Source organism: Phocoena phocoena, chromosome 20 (genome assembly GCF_963924675.1).
Source record: "Phocoena phocoena chromosome 20, mPhoPho1.1, whole genome shotgun sequence".
Taxonomy (NCBI): Eukaryota; Metazoa; Chordata; class Mammalia; order Artiodactyla; family Phocoenidae; genus Phocoena; species Phocoena phocoena.
The window spans coordinates 18,043,742-18,064,167 of record NC_089238.1 but is presented as its reverse complement, the minus strand read 5'-3'; the positions used below and the strand labels follow the sequence as shown (position 1 = coordinate 18,064,167).

Sequence of the window (20,426 nt, the reverse complement as noted above, 5' to 3'; positions counted from 1 at the left end):
AATCTAGAAACTTCAGATTATCTATGATGGCTTCAAAATATTTTTAAACATCTTTCCCCATCTTAATATTTTGAAGATTTTCAAACTCAAAAACAAGTTACAAAAACAATATTGAGAATAACCATATACTCTATACCTAGAGTCAACAATTGTTAACGTCTTGTCATATTTGCATATTCCTTAATAATATATGTATATAAAATTGTTGACTTCTTTTGCCGAACCATTTGAGAATTAGTTGTAAACTCTAAATACTTATGCGTGTGTTTCCTAAGAATAAAGACTTTTGCTTACATAACCAGAATATAATTATCACGCTTGAGAAATGTAGCATTGATACATTAATATAAAATCCATACTCAGATTTTTCCAACTGTGCCAATAATGTATTCTGTAACTTGTTTTCTCTGATCCAGGATCCAATAAAAAATTATACATTGCTTTTAATTTTCATGGCCTTTTATTCCCCTTGAATTTGGGTCAGTTCTCTGGCTTTTTTTGTATCTTTGATGTCATTGAAATTTATGAAGAGTAAGGGCAGTTGCTTTGCAAAATGCCCTTCAAGTTGGATTTGTCTGTTTCCTCATGATTGTGTTCAGGTTAAACATTTTTAGTAAAATACTGCATAGGTGATGCCACATCAGAAGACAAGAAGCTTTTAAAAAAATCATTACTTTTGATGAAAAATAATTTAAAAATCCAACTTTTTATTAGGAAATACTCTAGACATACAAAAATGTATAGAAAATATTATAAACACCTGGACATCTGTCACCTAGCTTTGCCAGATTTTAACATTTTGCCATATTTGTTTCATAACTTTTTTAACCATAAACTATTTTATTGTTTTTAATGTAGAGTTCTGTGATATTTTGAAAAATGCGTAGTCATGTAATCACTACCACAGTCAAAATACAGAGCAGTTCCGTCACCCCCCAGAATTTCCTTGTGGTCCTTTGTAGTCATTTCTTTCCCCCACCTCTAGTCCTTGGCAACCACTACTGATTTGTCTTCTGTCCCTATTAGTTTTGCCTTTTTCCAAAATGTCATAAAAATGGGATTGTGCATATGGAATCATACAGTAGTGTGTAGGCTTTGAGTCTGGCTGCTTTGACTTACTGTAATGCATTGGAGGCTCATCTGTGTTGTGGCACTTGTTAGGAGTGAGTAGTATTCCATTGTATCGACATGTGACAATTTGTTTATACAGTCACCAGTTGAAGGCCATTTGAGTTGTTTCCAGTTGAGGGAGATTATAAATAAAGCTGCTAGAAACTTTGCATACAGGTTTTTGTGTGAATACAAGTTTTTATTTCATGGGTAAATCAGTAGGATTTACTGATGTTTGTTTGTTACTGATGTTGTTTGTTACTGATGTTTGTCAGTATGTTTAATTTTATGAGGAACTTTTTAAAGGAACTGTACCACTTTACATTTCCATGAGCAGTGCTCTACATCCTCACCAACACTTGATATTGTCAGTTTTATACATTTTAGCCATTCTAGTAGGTATTTACTGGTATCTCACTGTGGTTTTAATTTTAATTTCCCTAATGACAAATGTGTTAATCATGTTTCCAGGTGCTTGTTTGCCCATCCTTCCATTTTTTTTGGTCAAGTATCTGTTCACATCTGCCCATTCTTCTAACTTGGTGGTTTGTTTTCTTATTATTGACTTTGTAGAGTTTTTTATATATATTGGATAAAGTTCTTTGTTGAATATGTGATTCGTAAATATTTTCTCCCAGTTGGTGGCTTATCTCTTCCTTCTCTAAACAATGTCTTTCAAAGAGCTGAAGTTTTAAATTTGGATTAAGTCCAGTTTATCAAATTTTGCTTATACGAGTTATACTTTTGGTGTTTTATCTAAGAAATCTTTGCCTAACCACAGTCACAAAGATTCTCCCTATGTATTCCTCAAACATTTTTTATAGTCTTATATTTTACATTTAGATAAATGATCCATGTGAGTTAATTTTTGTATATGGTACAAGGAATGGATCGAGGTTCATTTTTTTGCATATATCTAATTGTTCCAGCATCATTTGTTGAAAAAACTATCCTCCTTCCATTGAATTGCCTTTGTGCCTTTATTGAAAATCACTTGACTACACATGCATGGCTCTGTTTCTGTTGTGTTGATTTATGTATCTGTGCTTTCTCCAGTACCACACAGTTCTGATTACTGCAGCTTTATATTAAGTCTTGAAATCAGATAGTGTGTCTTCCAACTATGTTGTTCTTTTTCAGAATTATAGGGGCTATTCTAGTTCCTTTGCCCTTCCAATAAGAATTTCATGAATAGTTTGTTGATTTCACAACTGCTGGAATTGAGTCCTTTTTATAGACCATTTTGGGGAAAATCAAAATCTTAACATTCCATGAACATAGTATATTTGCATTACAGGCCTTTCTTTGATTTATTTCACCAGTGTTTTGTACCTTTTAGCATGCAAATTGTTCATTTTTTTGTTAGATTTATTCCTAAGTAATTCGTGCTTTTTGGTGCTATTGCAAACGATACTGTTTTTAAAATTTAAATTTCCAATTTTTATTGCTGGAATATAGACATGCAGTTGAATTTATTATATGACCTGGTACCCTGGAATCTTGGTACAGTCACTTATTAGTTCTAGTATATTTTTTGTAGACTCCTTAGAATTTTCTACGTAGATATTCTTACTGTGAATAGAGACACTTTTCTGTCTTCTTTTCCGATTTTCCTGACAATCTTTTCTTATTGTACTGACTAGGACCTCCAGCACGATGTTGAGTAGGAGTGGTAAGCACACCACTAATACATTTTTTATTTTGTTTGTTTCACTTTTTGGTTCTAGAATTACCCTTTTCCAAAGGTTATTTTTTTAAAATAGTTTCCATTTCTTATGTGAAATTCTCCTTTTTAAAAAACAAACTCACTATAGCCATCTTATCCTTAAGTTTTTGAACATGGTATTTATAATAGCTGCTTTTAAGTCCTTGCCTGTTCACTTCAACATCCGAGCAGTCTTGGGTTCACTTTCTGTTGGACATTTTTTACCTTGGCTGTGCACTGCATTCTCATTTCTTTGCCTGTCTAGTATTGTTCATGCTACGCTGAGGGTTGTGGTGACGGAGAACTACTGTGTGCTCTGTCAGCACTTTGGGAGGCTTGGTTTATAGTTCTTTGCAGACCTCTTGATTTTGCCCTTGTTGACAGAGCACATTCTCTTTGTCCTGCAACATGGTCTTTACTCCTCAGGCCTGGCACTGCAAGGGTTCTCAGGGAGCCTGAGGTGTTTACTGAGCCTCCTTAACTCCTGCTCCAAACTCGCTTTTCCTGTGATGGGTGTCAGAGAGAATCAAAGCCAGACATTGGTTAAAGCAGTGAGAACAGATTGTATTCAGTGACTGCTGATGTACGGGAGGGAGCTGAGTTCCGTTCCAATTTGTGTAGAGGTGACCGGACGTTTTAAAGGGAGAGTGAGGAGGACGAGGAGAGGGGCTTCAGTGGAAAATGACAGAGGGTGGGTCAGTGTCACTGTGGTGGGGCAGCTGTGTCCACCGCCTCTGGGGCCAGGCTTCTGAATTCCCGCAGAGACTGGGAGGCCAGGGCCCTGTCCTTCCAGGTGATTACATCCCAAAGGCATTGGTTATCAGGCCCTCGAGAAGGAATACTCCTGAGTGGTAGGAGATAACATACACATCCCAAAGGGATAGGTAGACTCTACAACTGAGGCCCTTTTCAGTAAATTCTGTGACAAGGGGAGGTCAAGGGCCTGTGTCAGGTGCTGGCTGGGACAAAAGTAATTCCTTCTCAGGCAGGCATTGTGAAGGGGACATGGCCTTATGCTGTGAGTTTGAGTGGCCTCTTAGTGCAGGGGTTTGGGCAGTCACTCTGTGCTCAGAGTCTTGCAGTTCTCGTGGGCAGAAGCTGAAACTGTATTTCCATCAGCCTCCCGACTGTGGCTTCTCCTAGGACTCCCTGGAGTCTCACCATGCAGTTCAGGCTCTGCCGAGGATTTGAGGGGTTTCATGTGCAGACTTCAGGGCTCTCCCCTCTGTGGCTCAGCATTTCTGCCCTTCATGTACAGCTGCTCTGGCAGCCCCAGATGCCATTCTCTGGTTTCTCAAGCCACAAACGGGGTGGCTTCTGCTTCAGTTGTGTTCTGCACCCCCAGGACTGGGGCTGTTTTCAGGGGAAAAGCTGTTTATGAACATGGGTCTCCTAGCCATGTTGCCTCCGTTCAAGGATTGAATCTCCCGCCTGCTTTTGGTCACTCTTCAGTGCCTTCAGCCTGTCATTTTCTTTTTTTTCCAGGGTTTATCATTGTTACTTGCAGGTGGGTTAGTCTATATGAGCCACTCTGCCATTACTGGAGCCAGAATGGCCAGCTGTTCTTTTTTCCAACAATTTATTATAAAAATGTTCAAACATTCAGAAAAATAGAGTACTAATGTACTCCTGTCACCTGGTATCTGGGATCCAAAATCTTGGGATGTCATTGCTTTTAGGCCCTTTCAGTAGACAGGAAATATAGTACATTTGAAAAATCATGAGCTTTTACTGATATTTTCAATTCAAATTTAACTTTTCATTTTATATTTGTATTCTTTCTCTAATGATGAAAATCTTGGTTTCTAATAACACGAATAGATAATAAGATACATTCAGAAAAGTCTTTCATCTCTCTTCCTTCTACCCCATTCCTGGCTTCCTCCGTACGTAATAATTTGTATGTTTTTGGTTTATCTGCCATTTCTTTATTTTAACAGGAGCAGAATGTACATGCATTCACATTTCCCTCTCTTTCTTATGAAAGACATAGAGTACAAAGAACGCTGTTCTGAACCTTGCATTTGTCTTTTATTATGGATATTTTCAAAGTACAGATCAAGGGCATTGATCTCTGTTTGCTTTTTCAGTCAGCACATGATTCTAAATTCCATATTATTGGTTACGTGCTTTAGAGTTTTATCTTTGCGTCTTCTATCGTTTTTCCGAGTTTTATTGAAGTGTAATTGACACATGACATTATATAAGTTTGAGGTATACAAGGTGATAGTTTGAGGGTCTTTTATCTTCTATCTGACCATTTAAGACAGAAGTACTTGTCAAGAATTTGTTAGAGCACTTAAATTTGAAAGAGTTACTGTGATTCTAAGGTTTATTATTTTATGGTTCCACTTTTAAATCATGCATTGTTTTGTCTTTTAAAAATTTTACAGATCGAAGATCCAGGTTGCTTCTGGGTTATTATAAAAGGATGTAGTCCCTTTTTAGATCATGAAGTTGAGTATCAAAAACTAAATAGTGCCATGAATGACTTCTATAATAACATGTGTCAAGATACAGAAATAAAACCACTAATGTTGGAAGAAGGGCAGGTATGTATCTAAATGTGCTTTAAACAACATGTCTTGAAATACTACTCAAGATGTAGACTGTTTTAGCAACTAAGATGATAAAAACTTTTATAGAGTATTTCAACTGCTTACGATCATTGCCCTGTGTTAGGTTCTTTCGGTTGCATAAGAGTCGGGCTAGTCATGGAAAGTGGCAGTTGTTGTATCAGGTTCACATGGGGCCACAGGAGGTGGAGTGTCATCTAAATTCAGGTATAGAGCCATCGTCTTGGGGCTGGGAACCAGAGGATCATTCTAGATCCATCACAGGGACCTTAGCAGAGGGAGCATGGGGGTTTCCAGTCTAGGGCCAGTGCCTCGCTTTTGGTTGCTTGTGACTTTGACCAACTCGTGGTGTTTTATTTTCCTTACTCTACATTGTGGCCCCTCCTTCCTTTCCTGCACCCTCAGCTCTGTGCCCATTGTCTGCTTCTCTCTGCAGGTTAGTCATTTCTCAGAAGAATTTGAATTTTTTTTTTTTTTTTGCAGTATGCGGGCCTCTCACTGTTGTGGCTTCTTCCATTGCGGAGCACAGGCTCCGGACGCACAGGCCCAGCGGCCATGGCTCACTAGCCTAGCCGCTCCGCGGCATGTGGGATCTTCCTGGACCGGGGCATGAACCCGTGTCCCCTGCATCGGCAGGTGGACTCTCAACCACTGCTCCACCCGGGAAGCCCAAGAATTTGAATTTTTATAACAGTGTGATAGGAAAAGATTTATAAACTATGAGAAAAATTAGAAATAATTTGAATTCCTCAGCCCACCCTAAATAATCATTAATAACATTATTTTTTCCATGCCATTTACTTTTTTTTTTTTAATTAATTTGTTTTATTTTTGGCTGCGTTGGGTCTTCGTTGCTGCGTGCGGGCTTTCTCTAGTTGTGGTGAGTGGTGGCTACTCTTTGTTGCAGAGCACGGGCTTTAGGCGTACGGGCTTCAGTAGTTGTGGCATGTGGGCTCAGTAGTTATGGCTCGCAGGCTCTAGAGTGCAGGTTCAGTAGTTGTGGTGCACAGGCTTAGTTGCTCTGCAGTGTGTGGGATCTTCCTAGACCAGGGATCGAACCTATGTCCCCTGCGTTGGCAGGTGGATTCTTAACCACTGTGCCACCAGGGAAGTCCACCGTTTACGTGTTGAAGAAACGAAACCAGGTCAGTTGTCCTTTTAAAGTGTTCCACGTTCTGTATAGCCTAGGTGCTTCCTTGTGGTGGTGGTGAACTTTTCCCTTCATCCCCTATATTTTGTGCAGACTGATAAATATAAAGCTTTGATTACATTTATAGTCACGTGTTTTCCCCAAGAATGACTGGTGCTGTGAGGTTCCTCTTGTATTGAATTGGGAGAGAATCTCACTTTCGGTGATGCTGAGGTTGACCGCTGCATTCAGATGGTGGCAGCCTAAGTGCCCCCTGTGGTTCTCGTCGGCTAGTAATGCTATCCAGTGACCACCACCACCCAAACCAGCTCTTTCATTTATGCTTGCAAAATGGTCATTTTCACATTGCTTCTGCATTCATGAGCTGGAATTCTTCCATAGAGAACCTTCCCTCATCTGTTAGAACGGTTTGGCTTCCTGAAGTAATACTGGAAAGGTGGAAAAATTGCTTGATTCTTTGCCTTATCAGTTTTCCTGTGCCTAGTTATCTACATTTACGTCTAGAGGTTTGTTTTGTTTTTCTCTCCTTGTTATTTTTAAGTACTATATTGATCTCATGGCTTTTAATGTATTCATCAGTTGTAATCATTTTTCTTGATGCTTAAATTATCTCGTTACTGGCTAGTAGAAGCCCTAGTATACCACCTTTTCAAAGTCGACTGACTGTGTGAATTGTTAGCTGCAGGGTTCTTTGACTTAAGCATGAAACAGAAATACCCTCTATCCTTTGGCACAGCTTCTCTTGAATTATTTGAGTCTTGAATTATGTGAGGCTCTCAAGAACACATCCCTTGCAGAACAGCTGCTCTATGTTTTCCAACTTCAGTTCTCGAGGGCAGGGATCTCCACCGTCCCACTTCTTCCCTGTTGGGCACAGCTGTCCCTGCTGAGCCACTTTATAAGCCTGTGGTCAGCATATGGTTTGCCTGTCTGTGGCCTGTCAGTCCCATGGGACAGTCAGGATGCCGAGCACTGTCACTCTAGCAGGGCGGTTTCCCTAAAAGGGGGCTGCAGGTATTTATTCAGTCATTCACTGAGTAGCTTTTGAAGACATAGTACATGCCAAGCACTGTTCTAGGTGCTGGGAAAATGGCAGTAAACAAAAAGACAAAAATCCCCTTCATCATGGCGCTGATGTCCAGCTGTGGCTGATAGCAAACAAATGTTAGAGGGTGGTAAACAGGCATGGGAAGCAGAACCGGGAAGATGAGCCTGGGGTTGTGATTCTGTGTTGTCCTGGCACATGACTGACAATTATTTGTAAGTTTTGTTTTCTGATTTAAGAAGGTAAAGCAATGCATTTTCCTTATTTCACTTTCTAAAAATTCTCCTTCGTTAAGGAGTCAAAGTGATTGTAGTAAGAAAACCAGTGAAATAGAATTCAGGTGCCCTGTGTTCTTGTTTTCCCAACAAAAGCAGTGTTTAGCTTGGGGTGATCCAGCCTCCTTGCATCTTTAAGGAAAAAGGTATGAGATGATGTTGAGAGTACCTTTTAGTTCTCTCATTATTGAGTACAGATTTTTAATTTAATTTAATTTAAAAAATTTTTATTGTAGTATGGTTGATTTACAATGTTATGTTAGTTGTAAGTGTACAACAAAGTGAATCTGTTATACATACATCCACTCATTTTTAGATTCTTTTCCCAGATAGGCCATTATAGAGTATTGAGTAGAGTTCTCTGTGCTATACAGTAGGTCCTTATTAGTTATCTATTTTATATATAGTAGTGGTTATGTTAATCCCAGTCTTCCAACTTATCCCTCCACGCCCCCCCCACTTACTCCCTGGTAACCACAAGTTTATTTTCTACGTCTATAACTCTATTACTGTTTTGTAGATAAGTACATTGGTATTCTTTTTTTGGATTCCGCATAAAAGCGATATCATGTGATATTTGTCTTTCTCTGTCTGATTTACTTCACTCAGTATGACAATCTCTAGGTCCATCCATGTTGCTGCAAATGGCGTTATTTCATTCTTTTTTACGGCTGAGTAATATTACATTGTGTATATATACCACATCTTCTTTATCCATTCCTCTGTCGGTGGACATTTAGGTGGCTTCCACGTCCTGGCTATTGTAAATAGTACTGCAGGGAACATTGGGGTGCATGTATCTTTTCGAAATATGGTTTTCTCTGGATATATGCCCAGGGATTGCTGGATCATATGGTGGTTATATTTTTAGTTTTTTAAGGAACCTCCATACTGTTCTCCATAGTGGCTGTACCAGTTTACATTCCCACCAACAGTGTAGGAGGGTTGCCTTTTCTCCACACCCTCTCCAGCATTTATTGTTCGTAGATTTTTTGATGATGGCCATTCTTACCAGTGTGAGGTGGTACTTCATTGCAGTTTTGATTTGCATTTCTCTAGTAATTAGTGATGTTGAGCATCTTTTCATGTGCTTTTTAACTGTCTATATGTCTTCTTTGGAGAGATGTCTATTTAAGTCTTCTGACCCACTTTTTATTGGGTTGGTGGTTTTTTTTTTTGATATTGAGCTGCATGAGCTGTTTTGTATATTTTGGAGATTAATCCTTTGTCAGTTGCTTCATTTGCAAATATTGGGTTGGCCAAAAGGTTCATTCATTTTTTTCCTAAGATGGCTCTAATAGTGCTTAGTTGTCTTTAACTTCATTCAAAACAATTTTGTTAGACTGTGTTGTGACAGCTGGCATATCAGCGTGCATTAAAAAAAAAAATCAAAGTTGGTGAATTTTTGTGTAGCCATTTTAATATTGAAGATGGAAGAAAAACAACATTTTCAGCATATTATGCTTTATTATTTCAAGAAAGGTAAAAATGCAACTGAAACGCAAAAAAAGATTTGTGCAGCACGTGGAGAAGGTGCTGTGACTGATCGAATGTGTCAAAAGTGGTTTGCGAAGTTTCGTGCTGGAGATTTCTCACTGGACGATGCTCCACGGTTGGGTAGACCAGGTGAAGTTGATAGCGATCAAATCGAGACGTGGATTGAGAACAGTAATGTCATACCACGTGGGCGATAGCCGACGCACTCAAAATATTCAGCTCAGGTGCTGAAAATCATTTGCACCAGCTTGGTTATGTTAATCGCTTTGATGTTTGGGTTCCACGTAAGTTAAGTGAAAATACAACCTTCTTGACTGTATTTCCATATCCATTCTCTACTGAAATGTATTGAAAATGTTCCGTTTTTTAAACAAATTGTGATAGGCGATGAAAAGTGGATACTGCATAATAATGTGGAACGGAAGAGATTGTGGGGCAAGCGAAATGAACCACCACCAACCACACCAAAGGCCGGTCTTCATCCAAAGAAGGTGATGCTGTGTATGTGGTGGGATTGGAAGGGAGTCCTCTATTATGAGCTACTGCCGGAAATCCAAATGATTAATTCCAACAAGTCCTGCTCCCAATTAGACCAACTGAAAGCAGCACTCGACAAAAAGCATCCAGAATTAGTCAACAGAAAACGCCTAATCTTCCATCAGGATAACGCAAAGACAACATGTTTCTTTCATGACCAGGCAAAAACTGTTACAGCTTGGCTGGGAAGTTCTGGTTCATCTGCCGTATGCACCAGACACTGCACCTCCAGATTTCCATTTATTTAGGTCTTTACAAAATTCTCTTAATGGAAAAATGTTCAATTCCCTGGACGACTGTAAAAGGCACCTGGAACAGTTCTTTGCTCAGAAAGATAAAAAGTTTGGGGAAGGTGGAATTATGAAGTTGCCTGAAAAATCACAAAAGGTAGTGGAACAAAAGAGTGAATACGTTGTTCAATAAAGTTCTTGCTGAAAATGAAAAATGTATCTCTTATTTTTACTTAAAAACTGAAGGAACTTCTTGGCCAGCCCAATATTTTTCTCCCATTCTGAGGGTTGTCTTTTTGTTTTGTTTATGGTTTCCTTTGCTGTGCAAAAGCTTTTAAGTTTAATTAGGTCTCATTTGTTTATTTTTGTTTTTATTTTCATTACTCTAGGGGGTGCCTTGAAAAAGACCTTGCTGTTATTTATGTCAGAGAGTGTTCTGCCTATGTTTTCCTCTAAGAGTTTTATAGTATCCGGCTTTACATTTAGGCCTTAAAGCCATTTTGAGTTTTTTTTTGTGAATGGTGTTAGGGAGTGTTCTAATTTCACCCTTTTACATGTAGCTGTCTAGTTTTCCCAACACCACTTATTTTTTTTTTTTTTAAACATCTTTATTGGGGTACAATTGCTTCACAATGGTGTGTTAGCCTCTGCTCTACAACAAAGTGAATCAGCCATACACACACACATGCTCCCATATATCCTCCCTCCTGCGTCCCCCTCCCTCCCACTCTCCCCCTCCCACCCTTCCAGGCTGTCACAAAACACCGAGCTAATATCCCTGTGCCTTGCGGCTGCTTCCCCCCAGCTATCTACCTTACTACGTTTGTTAGTGTGTATATGTCCATGACTCTCTCTCGCCCTGTCAAAACTCACCCTTCCCCCTCCCCATATCCTCAAGTCCGTTCTCCAGTAGGTCTGCGTCTTTATTCCTGTCTTACCCCTAGGTTCTTCATGACATTTTTTTCCCTTAAATTCCATATATATGTGTTAGCATACGGTATTTGTCTTTTTCTTTCTGACTTACTTCACTCTGTATGACAGACTCTAGGTCTAGCCATCTCATTACAAATAGCTCAATTTCATTTCTTTTTAAGGCTGAGTAATATTCCATTGTGTATATGTGCCACATCTTCTTTATCCATTCGTCCGATGATGGGCGCTTAGGTTGTTTCCATCTCCGGGCTATTGTAAATAGAGCTGCAATGAACATTTTGGTACATGACTCTTTTTGAATTTTGGTTTTCTCAGGGTATATGCCCAGTAGTGGGATTGCTGGGTCATATGGTAATTCTATTTGTAGTTTTTTAAGGAACCTCCATACTGTTCTCTATAGTAGCTGAACCAATTCACATTCCCACCAGCAGTGCAAGAGTGTCCCCTTTTCTCCACACCCTCTCCAGCATTTATTGTTTATAGATTTTTTGATGATGGCCATTCTGACCGGTGTGAGATGATATCTCATTGTAGTTTTGATTTGCATTTCTCTAATGATTAATGATGTTGAGCATTCTTTCATGTGTTTGTTGGCAGTCTGTATATCTTCTTTGGAGAAATGTCTATTTAGGTCTTCTGCCCATTTTTGGATGGGGTTGTTTGTTTTTTTGTTATTGAGCTGCATGAGCTGCTTGTAAATTTTGGAGATTAATCCTTTGCCAGTTGCTTCATTTGCAAATGTTTTCTCCCATTCTGAGGGTTGTCTTTTGGTCTTGATTATCCAACACCACTTATTGAAAAGACTGTCTTTTCTCCATTGTATAGTCTTGCCTCCTTTGTCAAAGATCAGATGACCATAGGTGTGTGGGTTTGTTTCTGGACTTTCTATCCTGTTCCATTGATATATATTTCTGTGTTTGTGCCAGTACCAATACTGTTTTGATTACTGTGGCTTTGTAGTATAATCTGAAGTCAGGGAGCCTGATTCTTCCATCTCCATTTTTCTTTCTCAAAATTGCTTTGGCGGGCTTCCCTGGTGGCGCAGTGGTTGAGAGTCTACCTGCCAATGCAGGGGACACGGGTTCGTGCCCTGGTCCGGGAAGATCCCATGTGCCATAGAGCGGCTAGGCCCGTGAGCCATGGCCACTGAGCCTGCACGTCTGGTTCCTGTGCTCCGCAACGAGAGAGGCCACAACAGTGAGAGGCCCGCGTACCCCAAAAAAAAAAAAAAAAAAATTGCTTTGGCTATTCATGGTCTTTTGTGTTTCCATACAAATTGTAAATTTTTTTGTTCTGATTCTGAAAAATGTCATTGGTAATTTGATAGGGATTGCATTGAATCTGTAGATTGCTTTGGGCAGTATAGTCATTTTCACAGTATTGACTCTTCCAATCCAAGAACGTGGTGTATCTCTCCATCTGTGTCATTTTTGATTTCTTTCATTAGTATCTTACAGTTTTCTGAGTATGACTAGAGATTTTAACACCGAAGTTTTCTTTTTATTTTGTAGGTTTGTGTGGTTTATTGTCAGGAACTGAAGTGCTGGTGCAGGGCTGTTATTAAGTCAATAGTGTCTTCAGCAGACCATTACCTCACAGAGTGTTTCCTTGTGGATTTTGCCAAGTACGTTCCAGTGAAATCCGAAAAGTATGTATGTATGTATTTATCTTGCCTCATGCTCTTTAGGGGACAAACGTCTGTTTTCAAGGAGAATGTCAATTTTCGAAGTAAGGGGCGAGAGCTTCAAGATGGGAAGACTTGCAGGTTCCAGTTTTATAAGCAGTGAACGTAAGAGCAGGTGCTCGGGGTGAGAATTCAGCAGGCGGCTCCGGCCCTCCTTCTGCCTTCCGTCCTAGAAAGTGCAGGCGCTCTCTGTCAGCCGCTCTCCTGGCCTGGCCTGGCATGTCCCCTGAGTTTGCTTAGGTGACGGAATGGGTGCTTCGGGAGGCCTGGCTACCTGGAGGCGGAGAGAAACTCTTCTTGTCGCCACAGAAGGGATGGTTTGCTGGCACAGCCTTAGACTGCTGAGAGCAGAGCGTGCGTCCCTCGTCCTGCTTAGCAGAGTGAGGGTGTGACTGTCACAGAAGACAGGAGGCCGTTCAGAGTGACCCTCGACTCCAGGACCACACACCACGGTTCCCTAGAAGACACTTGTCAGCAAGTTGGTCTTGGTGTTTGTGGTAATTTTTCTCATGGTTTCCTATCCCAGAGTCAGAGGGTATCAGTTTAATAAATAATAAATAGTAGACATGAGGACCCTTCTTCCAAAAGGGAAAGAGTGGTCCCAGCTGCAGGGGAGGTGGGTGCCCTGATGGGGAGTCTGTGTCAGGGGGCCGCTCCCACAGCAGGGCTGGCAGGTCTTCATGGAAAAGGAGGTGCCTTTCTAGCTTGTGGTCCTGCACCCATGTAACCATAGTGGTTATTAAAGTTAACATCGTATTTAACGGTTTGGAGAGATTTCCTCTTAGTATTTGGAGTTTTAAGTTTAGTTTGTTTTGGGCAAGAGAATCGTATGATTAGAGCGGGGCGGCCCGGAGGGGCGGTTAGTGCAGCCGCCTTTTCTAAGCGGTCCGAGACCGAGGTGGCCAGGCTGCCCACACACGGCCCCTGAGAACCTGTTGATGTCGAAACCATATGTTCAAGTGCTCTGTCGTTTGCCTGAAGGAGAATGGAGATAAAAATGCCGAACAGCTTATGAAACCTCAGCCCGTCAGCTCTTTTGTGCAAAGTTGACAAATACTCATTCTTAAAACATCTGCTTATTTACAGAAGCTTCAAGATAATTCTGGTCGTGTATTGAAATTGCTATTTTAAAATCTTAAATAGAATTTGCTTCCAGGTTTGTTCGTTATTACCCAGTGTTTCTCAGTCTAAGGAGACAGTGTTTCTCTAATGCCTCCCTTTTTGACACCAAAGATAACCGAGTGTCTTTTATGTACTATATGTATATCTGTGCTTTATACATAAAAAAGTAAGATTTTTCTCAGGCCCCAAGAACCAGTTTTCACCTTGCCCGGCAGATGGCTCCAAGCACTTGCTGCTCTTGGTGGCTGTAATAGAAACAGAAGTAGTCAGGTTTTGTTTCATGTTAAGTATTTTAATTATGTAGGTGTACTTTAAAGAAATATGTTATATATAAGTTTTTAAATTATGGAACTCTTTCTCTTTCACTGTTAAGCGTCCGAGTTGCAGTAGAAACTTTTATGCAGCTTCCCTACAGAGCAAAAAAATTCAGACTGTACTGCACAAAGCCTGTCACATTGCACATTGACTTCTGTGAAGACAGCGCTGAGATTGTGTAAGTACAGCTTCTAACATATGCTGAATCATTAGTAAAAGTCTTAAATTGAGTGTATGATGTTTATGTGAAATCAGACCCTCTTGAGAAGTGCTAAGCCATTTCAAAGGTCTCTTTGTCCTTCAGGAGGTGTTTTCTGAGTCACTGTGTCAAACCTGGCCATGTAGCCCCATCTCCAGAGGCTGTGTTGTGAGGGGGTTAGAGTATGGTCTGAGCTCTGTGCTATTTGGCTTCTTAACTTACGAAAAGGGATAAATTAAGTGTAAAGAGAAACATTTATACATCGGATCATGGAGCATTAAAAGAAAAGTCCATGACATCCTTCTCCAGCCCCATTTCCTCCCTCCCTCCCTCCTGGGAGGCTTCCGTGACCTGTTCAGGCTCTGAACTTGCAGACCTTTTTCAGTGCTTTTATACATATTCACATGCATGGAGCTTTTAATGAAAATTAGAACACACTGTCTTATTGGCAAATTTAACTTAAGAATGTATTGAGTTGGCCAAAAAGTGCCTTTGGTTTTTAAGTAAAAATAAAGGACACATTTTTCATTTTCACGAAGAGCTTTATTGAACAACATATTTACCCTTTTGTTCCACTACCTTCTGCCATTTTTCAGGCAACTTTATAATTCCATCTTCCCAAAACTTTTATCTTTTTGGGCAAAGAGCTGTTCCAGGTGCCTTTTACAGTCATCCAAGGAATTGAAATTTTGTCCATTAAGAGAATTTTGTAAAGACCTAAATAAATGGAAACCCGAAGGTGCAGTGTCTGGTGTGTATGGCGGATGAATCAGAACTTCCCAGCCAAGCTGTAACAGTTTTTGCCTGGTCATGAAAGAAACATGCAGTCTTTGTGTTATCCTGATGGAAGATTATGCATTTGGGACACTTCCCTGGTGGCACAGTGGTTAAGAATCCGCCTGCCGGTGCAGCAGACACAGGTTCGATCCCTGGTCCAGGAAGATCCCACATGCTGCGGAGGAACTAAGCCCATGTGCCACAGCTACTGAGCCTGCGAGCCACAGCTGCTGAGCCCACATGCCACAACTACTGAAGCCGGCACAGCTAGAGCCCCATGGTCTGCAACAAGAGAAGCCACCGCAATGAGAAGCCCACACACCGCAATGAAGAGTAGCCCCCTCTCGCCAGAACTAGAGAAAGCCCGCACGCAGCAATGAAGACCCAGTGCAGCCAAAAATAAACATAAATAAAACTAAAAAAAAAAAGTGGAAGCCAAATGTTTAAAAAAAAATAGAGAATCGTATGCAGAAGTATGGTCGAGAAGGTGTTTTTTGCTTAACTTATGTGGAACCCAAACATCAAAGCGATTAACATAACCAAGCTGGTGCAAGTGATTTTCAGCACTTGAGTTGAATATTTTGAGTGCGTCGGCTGTCTCCCACGTGGTATAACATTGATTGTTCTCAGTTACTGTCTCGATTTGATCGCCATCAACTTCACCTGGTCTGCCCGACCATGGAGCATCGTCCAGTGAGAAATCTCCAGCGCGAAACTTCGCAAACCACTTTTGACACATTCGATCAGTCACAGCACCTTCTCCACGCGCTGCATAAATCTTTTTTTGCGTTTCAGTTGCACTTTTACCTTTCTTGAAATAATAAAGCATAATATGCCGAAAATGTTGCTTTTTCTTCCATCTCCAATATTAAAATGGCTGCACAAAAATTCACCAAAAATTTTTGATTTTTTTTTAATGCACGCTGATATGCCAGCTGTCACAATACAATCTAACAAAATTGTTTCGAATGAAGTTAAACACAATTAAGTGCTACTAGAGCCATCTTATGGAAAAAAAGAACAAACCTTTTGGCCAACCCAGTATTTTGAAGTTCTTTGCCAGTACATGTATTCCCTTCTACTTTCAGTCGTTTTCCTGGGTGAATACAATTGGCATACTTGCTGTCTTTAACCACTCCTCTCTTGATAGCCAGCTAGATTGTTACCAAACCACTTTGCACTGTACATTCTCATAAGAATATAGGTAAATCAAAATGAGATATATAGGTGTAGAAATGTATACATGCATGCATGCACATGTGTACACATGTATCGTACACACACACACACACACACACACACACACACACCCCTGTCTAGTAATTTGACCACATTGCCAGTGTTTGTACAGGATGGGTCCCTGCACTGGGCAGTGCTGTGTCAGGGTTATGACTGTGATCTTTGCTGTCTTGAATGAGCACTACCTGAGGTCCTGGGGGTAGCCCCATCCTCCCCCTCCAACACTGTGGCTTTGTGGGAGAAGAAGGTATGGGAAGCAGCACAATTTTTTTTTTTTTTTTTTTTTGGCGGTACACGGGCCTCTCACTGTTGTGGCCTCTCCCGTTGCGGGGCACAGGCTCCGGACGCGCAGGCTCAGCGGCCATGGCTCACGGGCCCAGCCGCTCCGCGGCCTGTGGGATCTTCCCGGACCGGGGCACGAACCCGTGTCCCCTGCATCGGCAGGCAGACTCTCAACCACTGCGCCACCAGTGAAGCCCAAAGCAGCACAATTTTGATTCAACTTGCATGTCCCAGTGATGTTGCATTCTAAGGTCTCTCTGAACTTGGAAGCTGCCTCTCTTATGGATGCTTTTGTGGGATCTGTGGAGACCCTCCCATCTCCACTCCCCCAGCCCTCATCACCTGTAGCTCCCTTGGGATGATGAATGCATCACTCTTGTGGCTGCCTCGGAATCCACACTGATAAGCCAGCTGGTCTCTGCTGAGGCCGCTGTTCCACCAGGCTGCCCAGCGACGCCCGCCCCCTTCCTGTCCCTCTTGCAGAGCAGCCAGCCCTCCGTGCCCAGCTCTTCCTCAGAGGCAGACCCCTGTCTTTCTCACGCCCCCTCTGCATTACCCCCTTCCCAACGCCACCACAGTGCTCCCCAGGGGCTTTCCCAGCCTTGGACACACCCAACCCTAGGAGACCCTCAGTGTAGGCGAAGAAGGGCTTCAGGTAAGTGATCTCACTGGGTTTTGATCACCTTCTTTGATGTTGCTGGTTTTGTGTTTGCGCCTCATCTAGAATGTCTTTCTTAACATGTGTATTACAGTTTTTGTTAAATTTCCCTTCAAAAGGACTAGCAGTCTATACTCCCATCATTGGGGTGTAGAAAGTGCTGCTTTCCCCACGCAACGTAGAATATCATCAGGCTTTTTTGCTTGTTTGCTGGACAACAATGGTATTTTGTTTTAAGTTGTATTTTTCTGACTTGTAAAGTTGGGTATCTCTTCACGTAGTTAGTGTGTGTGTGTGTGTGTGTGTGTGTGTGTATGTGTGTGTGTGCGCGCACGTGCCGTGTTGAGAGAGACACACACATACACAGACACACAGACTAATTGATTCACCTGTGACAGACTTGTTGATTTACTTGTTCATAGACTAGATTGATTTTTCTCTTGGGCCTTTTCCTTATCAGGAATCTACTACATTTTGTTAAAAAACAAAAAGCTTATTAGGTAATTTTTTGTATAGTGAGGTTTTAAAACCACTGTATTCGTTTGTTTGTTTGTTTGTTTATACCTCCCTTCGGAAACCCTTTGTGATTCTCTTGAAGTAATGTGCTTAGTATCTTAGTAAAAATAAAAATAACAGGGCTGAGTGCTTTATGTACATTACCTCATTTGATCTTTGAAACAACCCTTGGAGGATGGTGATGGCATCTCTGATAAAACCAGTGGAGAAACATAAACCATATCACTCTAACCTTACTTTATTTTATTTTTGTTCCATGCTTCTAAATATTGGTTTTTCATGATCTTCCGCTGCCTATGGCTCCTCCTGCGATTTTCTTTCCAAAGCATAGTATGACTCTGACTCCAGTTTGGGAGTGTGTGTATGTAGCAGCCTAACCTGACATAGCATCAGATCCCACAGGTTAAGGGCTCCACCCTACAAGACCTCCCCCTGCCCCCGCCCCTGCAACTTCAGATGCCAATTTCAAGTCTGGGTTGTCACCTGTGCTTCTGACTGGGATGGCTATAAATGAGAGGTTCCCTTCTTGGGTTTGATTAATTTGCTCACAGAACTCAGAGAAACATTTTACTTACTAGATTACCAGTTTATTATAAAAGATATAACTCAGGAGCAGCCAGATGGAAGAGATGCGCAGGGCAAGGTGGGGAGAGGCGCTTCCTTCCCTCTCCAGGCACACCAGTCCCCCGCATCTCCACGTGTTCACCAGCGCAGAAGCTCCCAGCCTAGGCCCTTTTTGGTGTTTATGGAGGCTTCATTACCTAGCCATGATTGATTAAATCTTTGGCCATTGGCAATTGATTCAACCTCCAGCCCCTTTCTCCTCCCTGGAGGTCAGGGTGGTGGGACTGAAAGTTCCAACCCTCTAATCACAAGGTTGGTTCCCCTGGCAACCAGCCCCCATTTTTAAGTTACCTTGGTGCTTTCCACTCGTCACCTTGTCACTCTCATCACTGAACTCGGTGCCAGAAACAGGGACAATGACAAAATATATATTTCTTATCATAAATCACAGTATCACACACAGGAAAGGACGAGATGATAGGGAGAAGTGGGACACAGTGAAAGGGGTACCACGAGACAGTAGTGGCTGCGTTTCCCACAGCCACTTTCAGAATGTTGGTTTAACCAACACGTGTGGGGCCCTCGCTCTGTGCCAGCCTGTGCTGAGCAGTCCTAACTCAGGGTCGCTGTCCTGGGAAGCGAGCGTTCTGGCTGGGAGATGGGTGTCGCAGGTAATGGGACGATGGTGTTGGGACAGGTGATGCCGTGGAGGTGGGCACAGTAGCTCAGGAAGCCCCAGAAAGGGGCCCATTCTCAGCGAGTCTCTGCACTGGCACAGGCGGGCATGGAAGAGAAGTCTGCTGCGGGGTGCAGCTGGGATCATCACCCCCAGGCCAGAGCCGGACTCCCCGTTACCTGCATCATATGTTCAACGTGTAATATCAGAGACATCCAGTGTATAATTTACTACATGACGTTAGCGTACTGGCCTCAGCTTTTTATGTAATGAAGTTGCCTCTTTTCTCTGTTCCAGACCTGCCAAGAAGTGGGACAGTGCAGCTATTCGGTACTTTCAGAACATCCTAAAAGGTGAGGCACGTGCATGATCGCTGCCGCCTGGTCTGAACTGACGCCTTCTGTCGATGAGAGGGTTTGAGATGTGCGTGCTTAGCTGTCTGACCGCCTTTGTGGGGTTCATAAGTGACCTAGAGCTTCTTCCACCCCAAGTGTCACAGTGACCCTGCACCCCTGGAATTTTGGGGGTGGATGTGGGCATCAGTAATTGACAGGTGAAATCAGGAAGGAGCTATGTGGATGAGGACCCTTACACAAGAAAGCCTGTCTCTTAGTTGGCATAGAAGCTGCAGCGCTGCAAAGTAAATTTACGTGCATTTCTTCGAACCAACAGTTGATGAAAAGCCTAACTTTCTTTTAGCGGGCAAGGGGTCGTAAATGGATACTTTGTGATCACCGTCATTGCTAATGCAGACGTGCAGGATGTCTCAGCGCCTCTTTCGTGTGCTCTTTTTATTTTATATCCTTGGCTGTAAGACAGACTCTCATTTGAGACATCTGTCCTAACCCGGGGCCGTCTGAGCCAAACAACTGTGCCCAACTCCAGGGCTGTTGTGAGGAGTAGTGAGTTTGCATTGCCTGGGGTGCTGGCCCCTCTCCTCCACTGCCCCACTGTCCTGGTAAAGGAGCGACCAGAGGCGTTGCACCTGGGAGAAATGGGAGGGGCGCTTCTGGTTCTGTAGCTTGGGCCCTTGTGAGCCCACAGGGGGCCCTGGAGACACGGGTTTGGAGGAGGCAGAGTGCTTGGGTCGAATACCGTCCTGCTACGTCCGCATAGCCTCCTCACCTGTAAAATGATAACAGTGCTTACCCCAAAGTGTTGTGGTAAGAGTGAAGTGAAGTACGTTTGTAAAGGATGGAGCAGAGTGCCTGTTGGTGCCCATACATGGAGCTGCTCTTCGGGGCATTTGGAGGGGTGGAATGGACTCAGGTGAAAGACCGTGACTGGGCACGTGGGTTTGGGAGTCACTGGAAAAGAAGAGAGGGCCCAGAACTGT

General features: G+C 42.2%; 1 protein-coding gene across 1 annotated transcript in view; it reads left to right on the top strand.

Annotated features, from left to right (window-relative positions):
* Positions 1–20,426, top strand: part of TDRD12 (tudor domain containing 12) — an 80,643-nt gene that overhangs the window by 3,070 nt on the left and 57,147 nt on the right. Inside the window, exons 2-5 of the mRNA XM_065898357.1 lie at positions 5,209–5,367; positions 12,570–12,706; positions 14,238–14,357; positions 19,388–19,443. Of these exons, the coding sequence (XP_065754429.1) occupies positions 5,209–5,367; positions 12,570–12,706; positions 14,238–14,357; positions 19,388–19,443 (472 nt within the window). The remainder of the gene's footprint in view (positions 1–5,208; positions 5,368–12,569; positions 12,707–14,237; positions 14,358–19,387; positions 19,444–20,426) is intronic.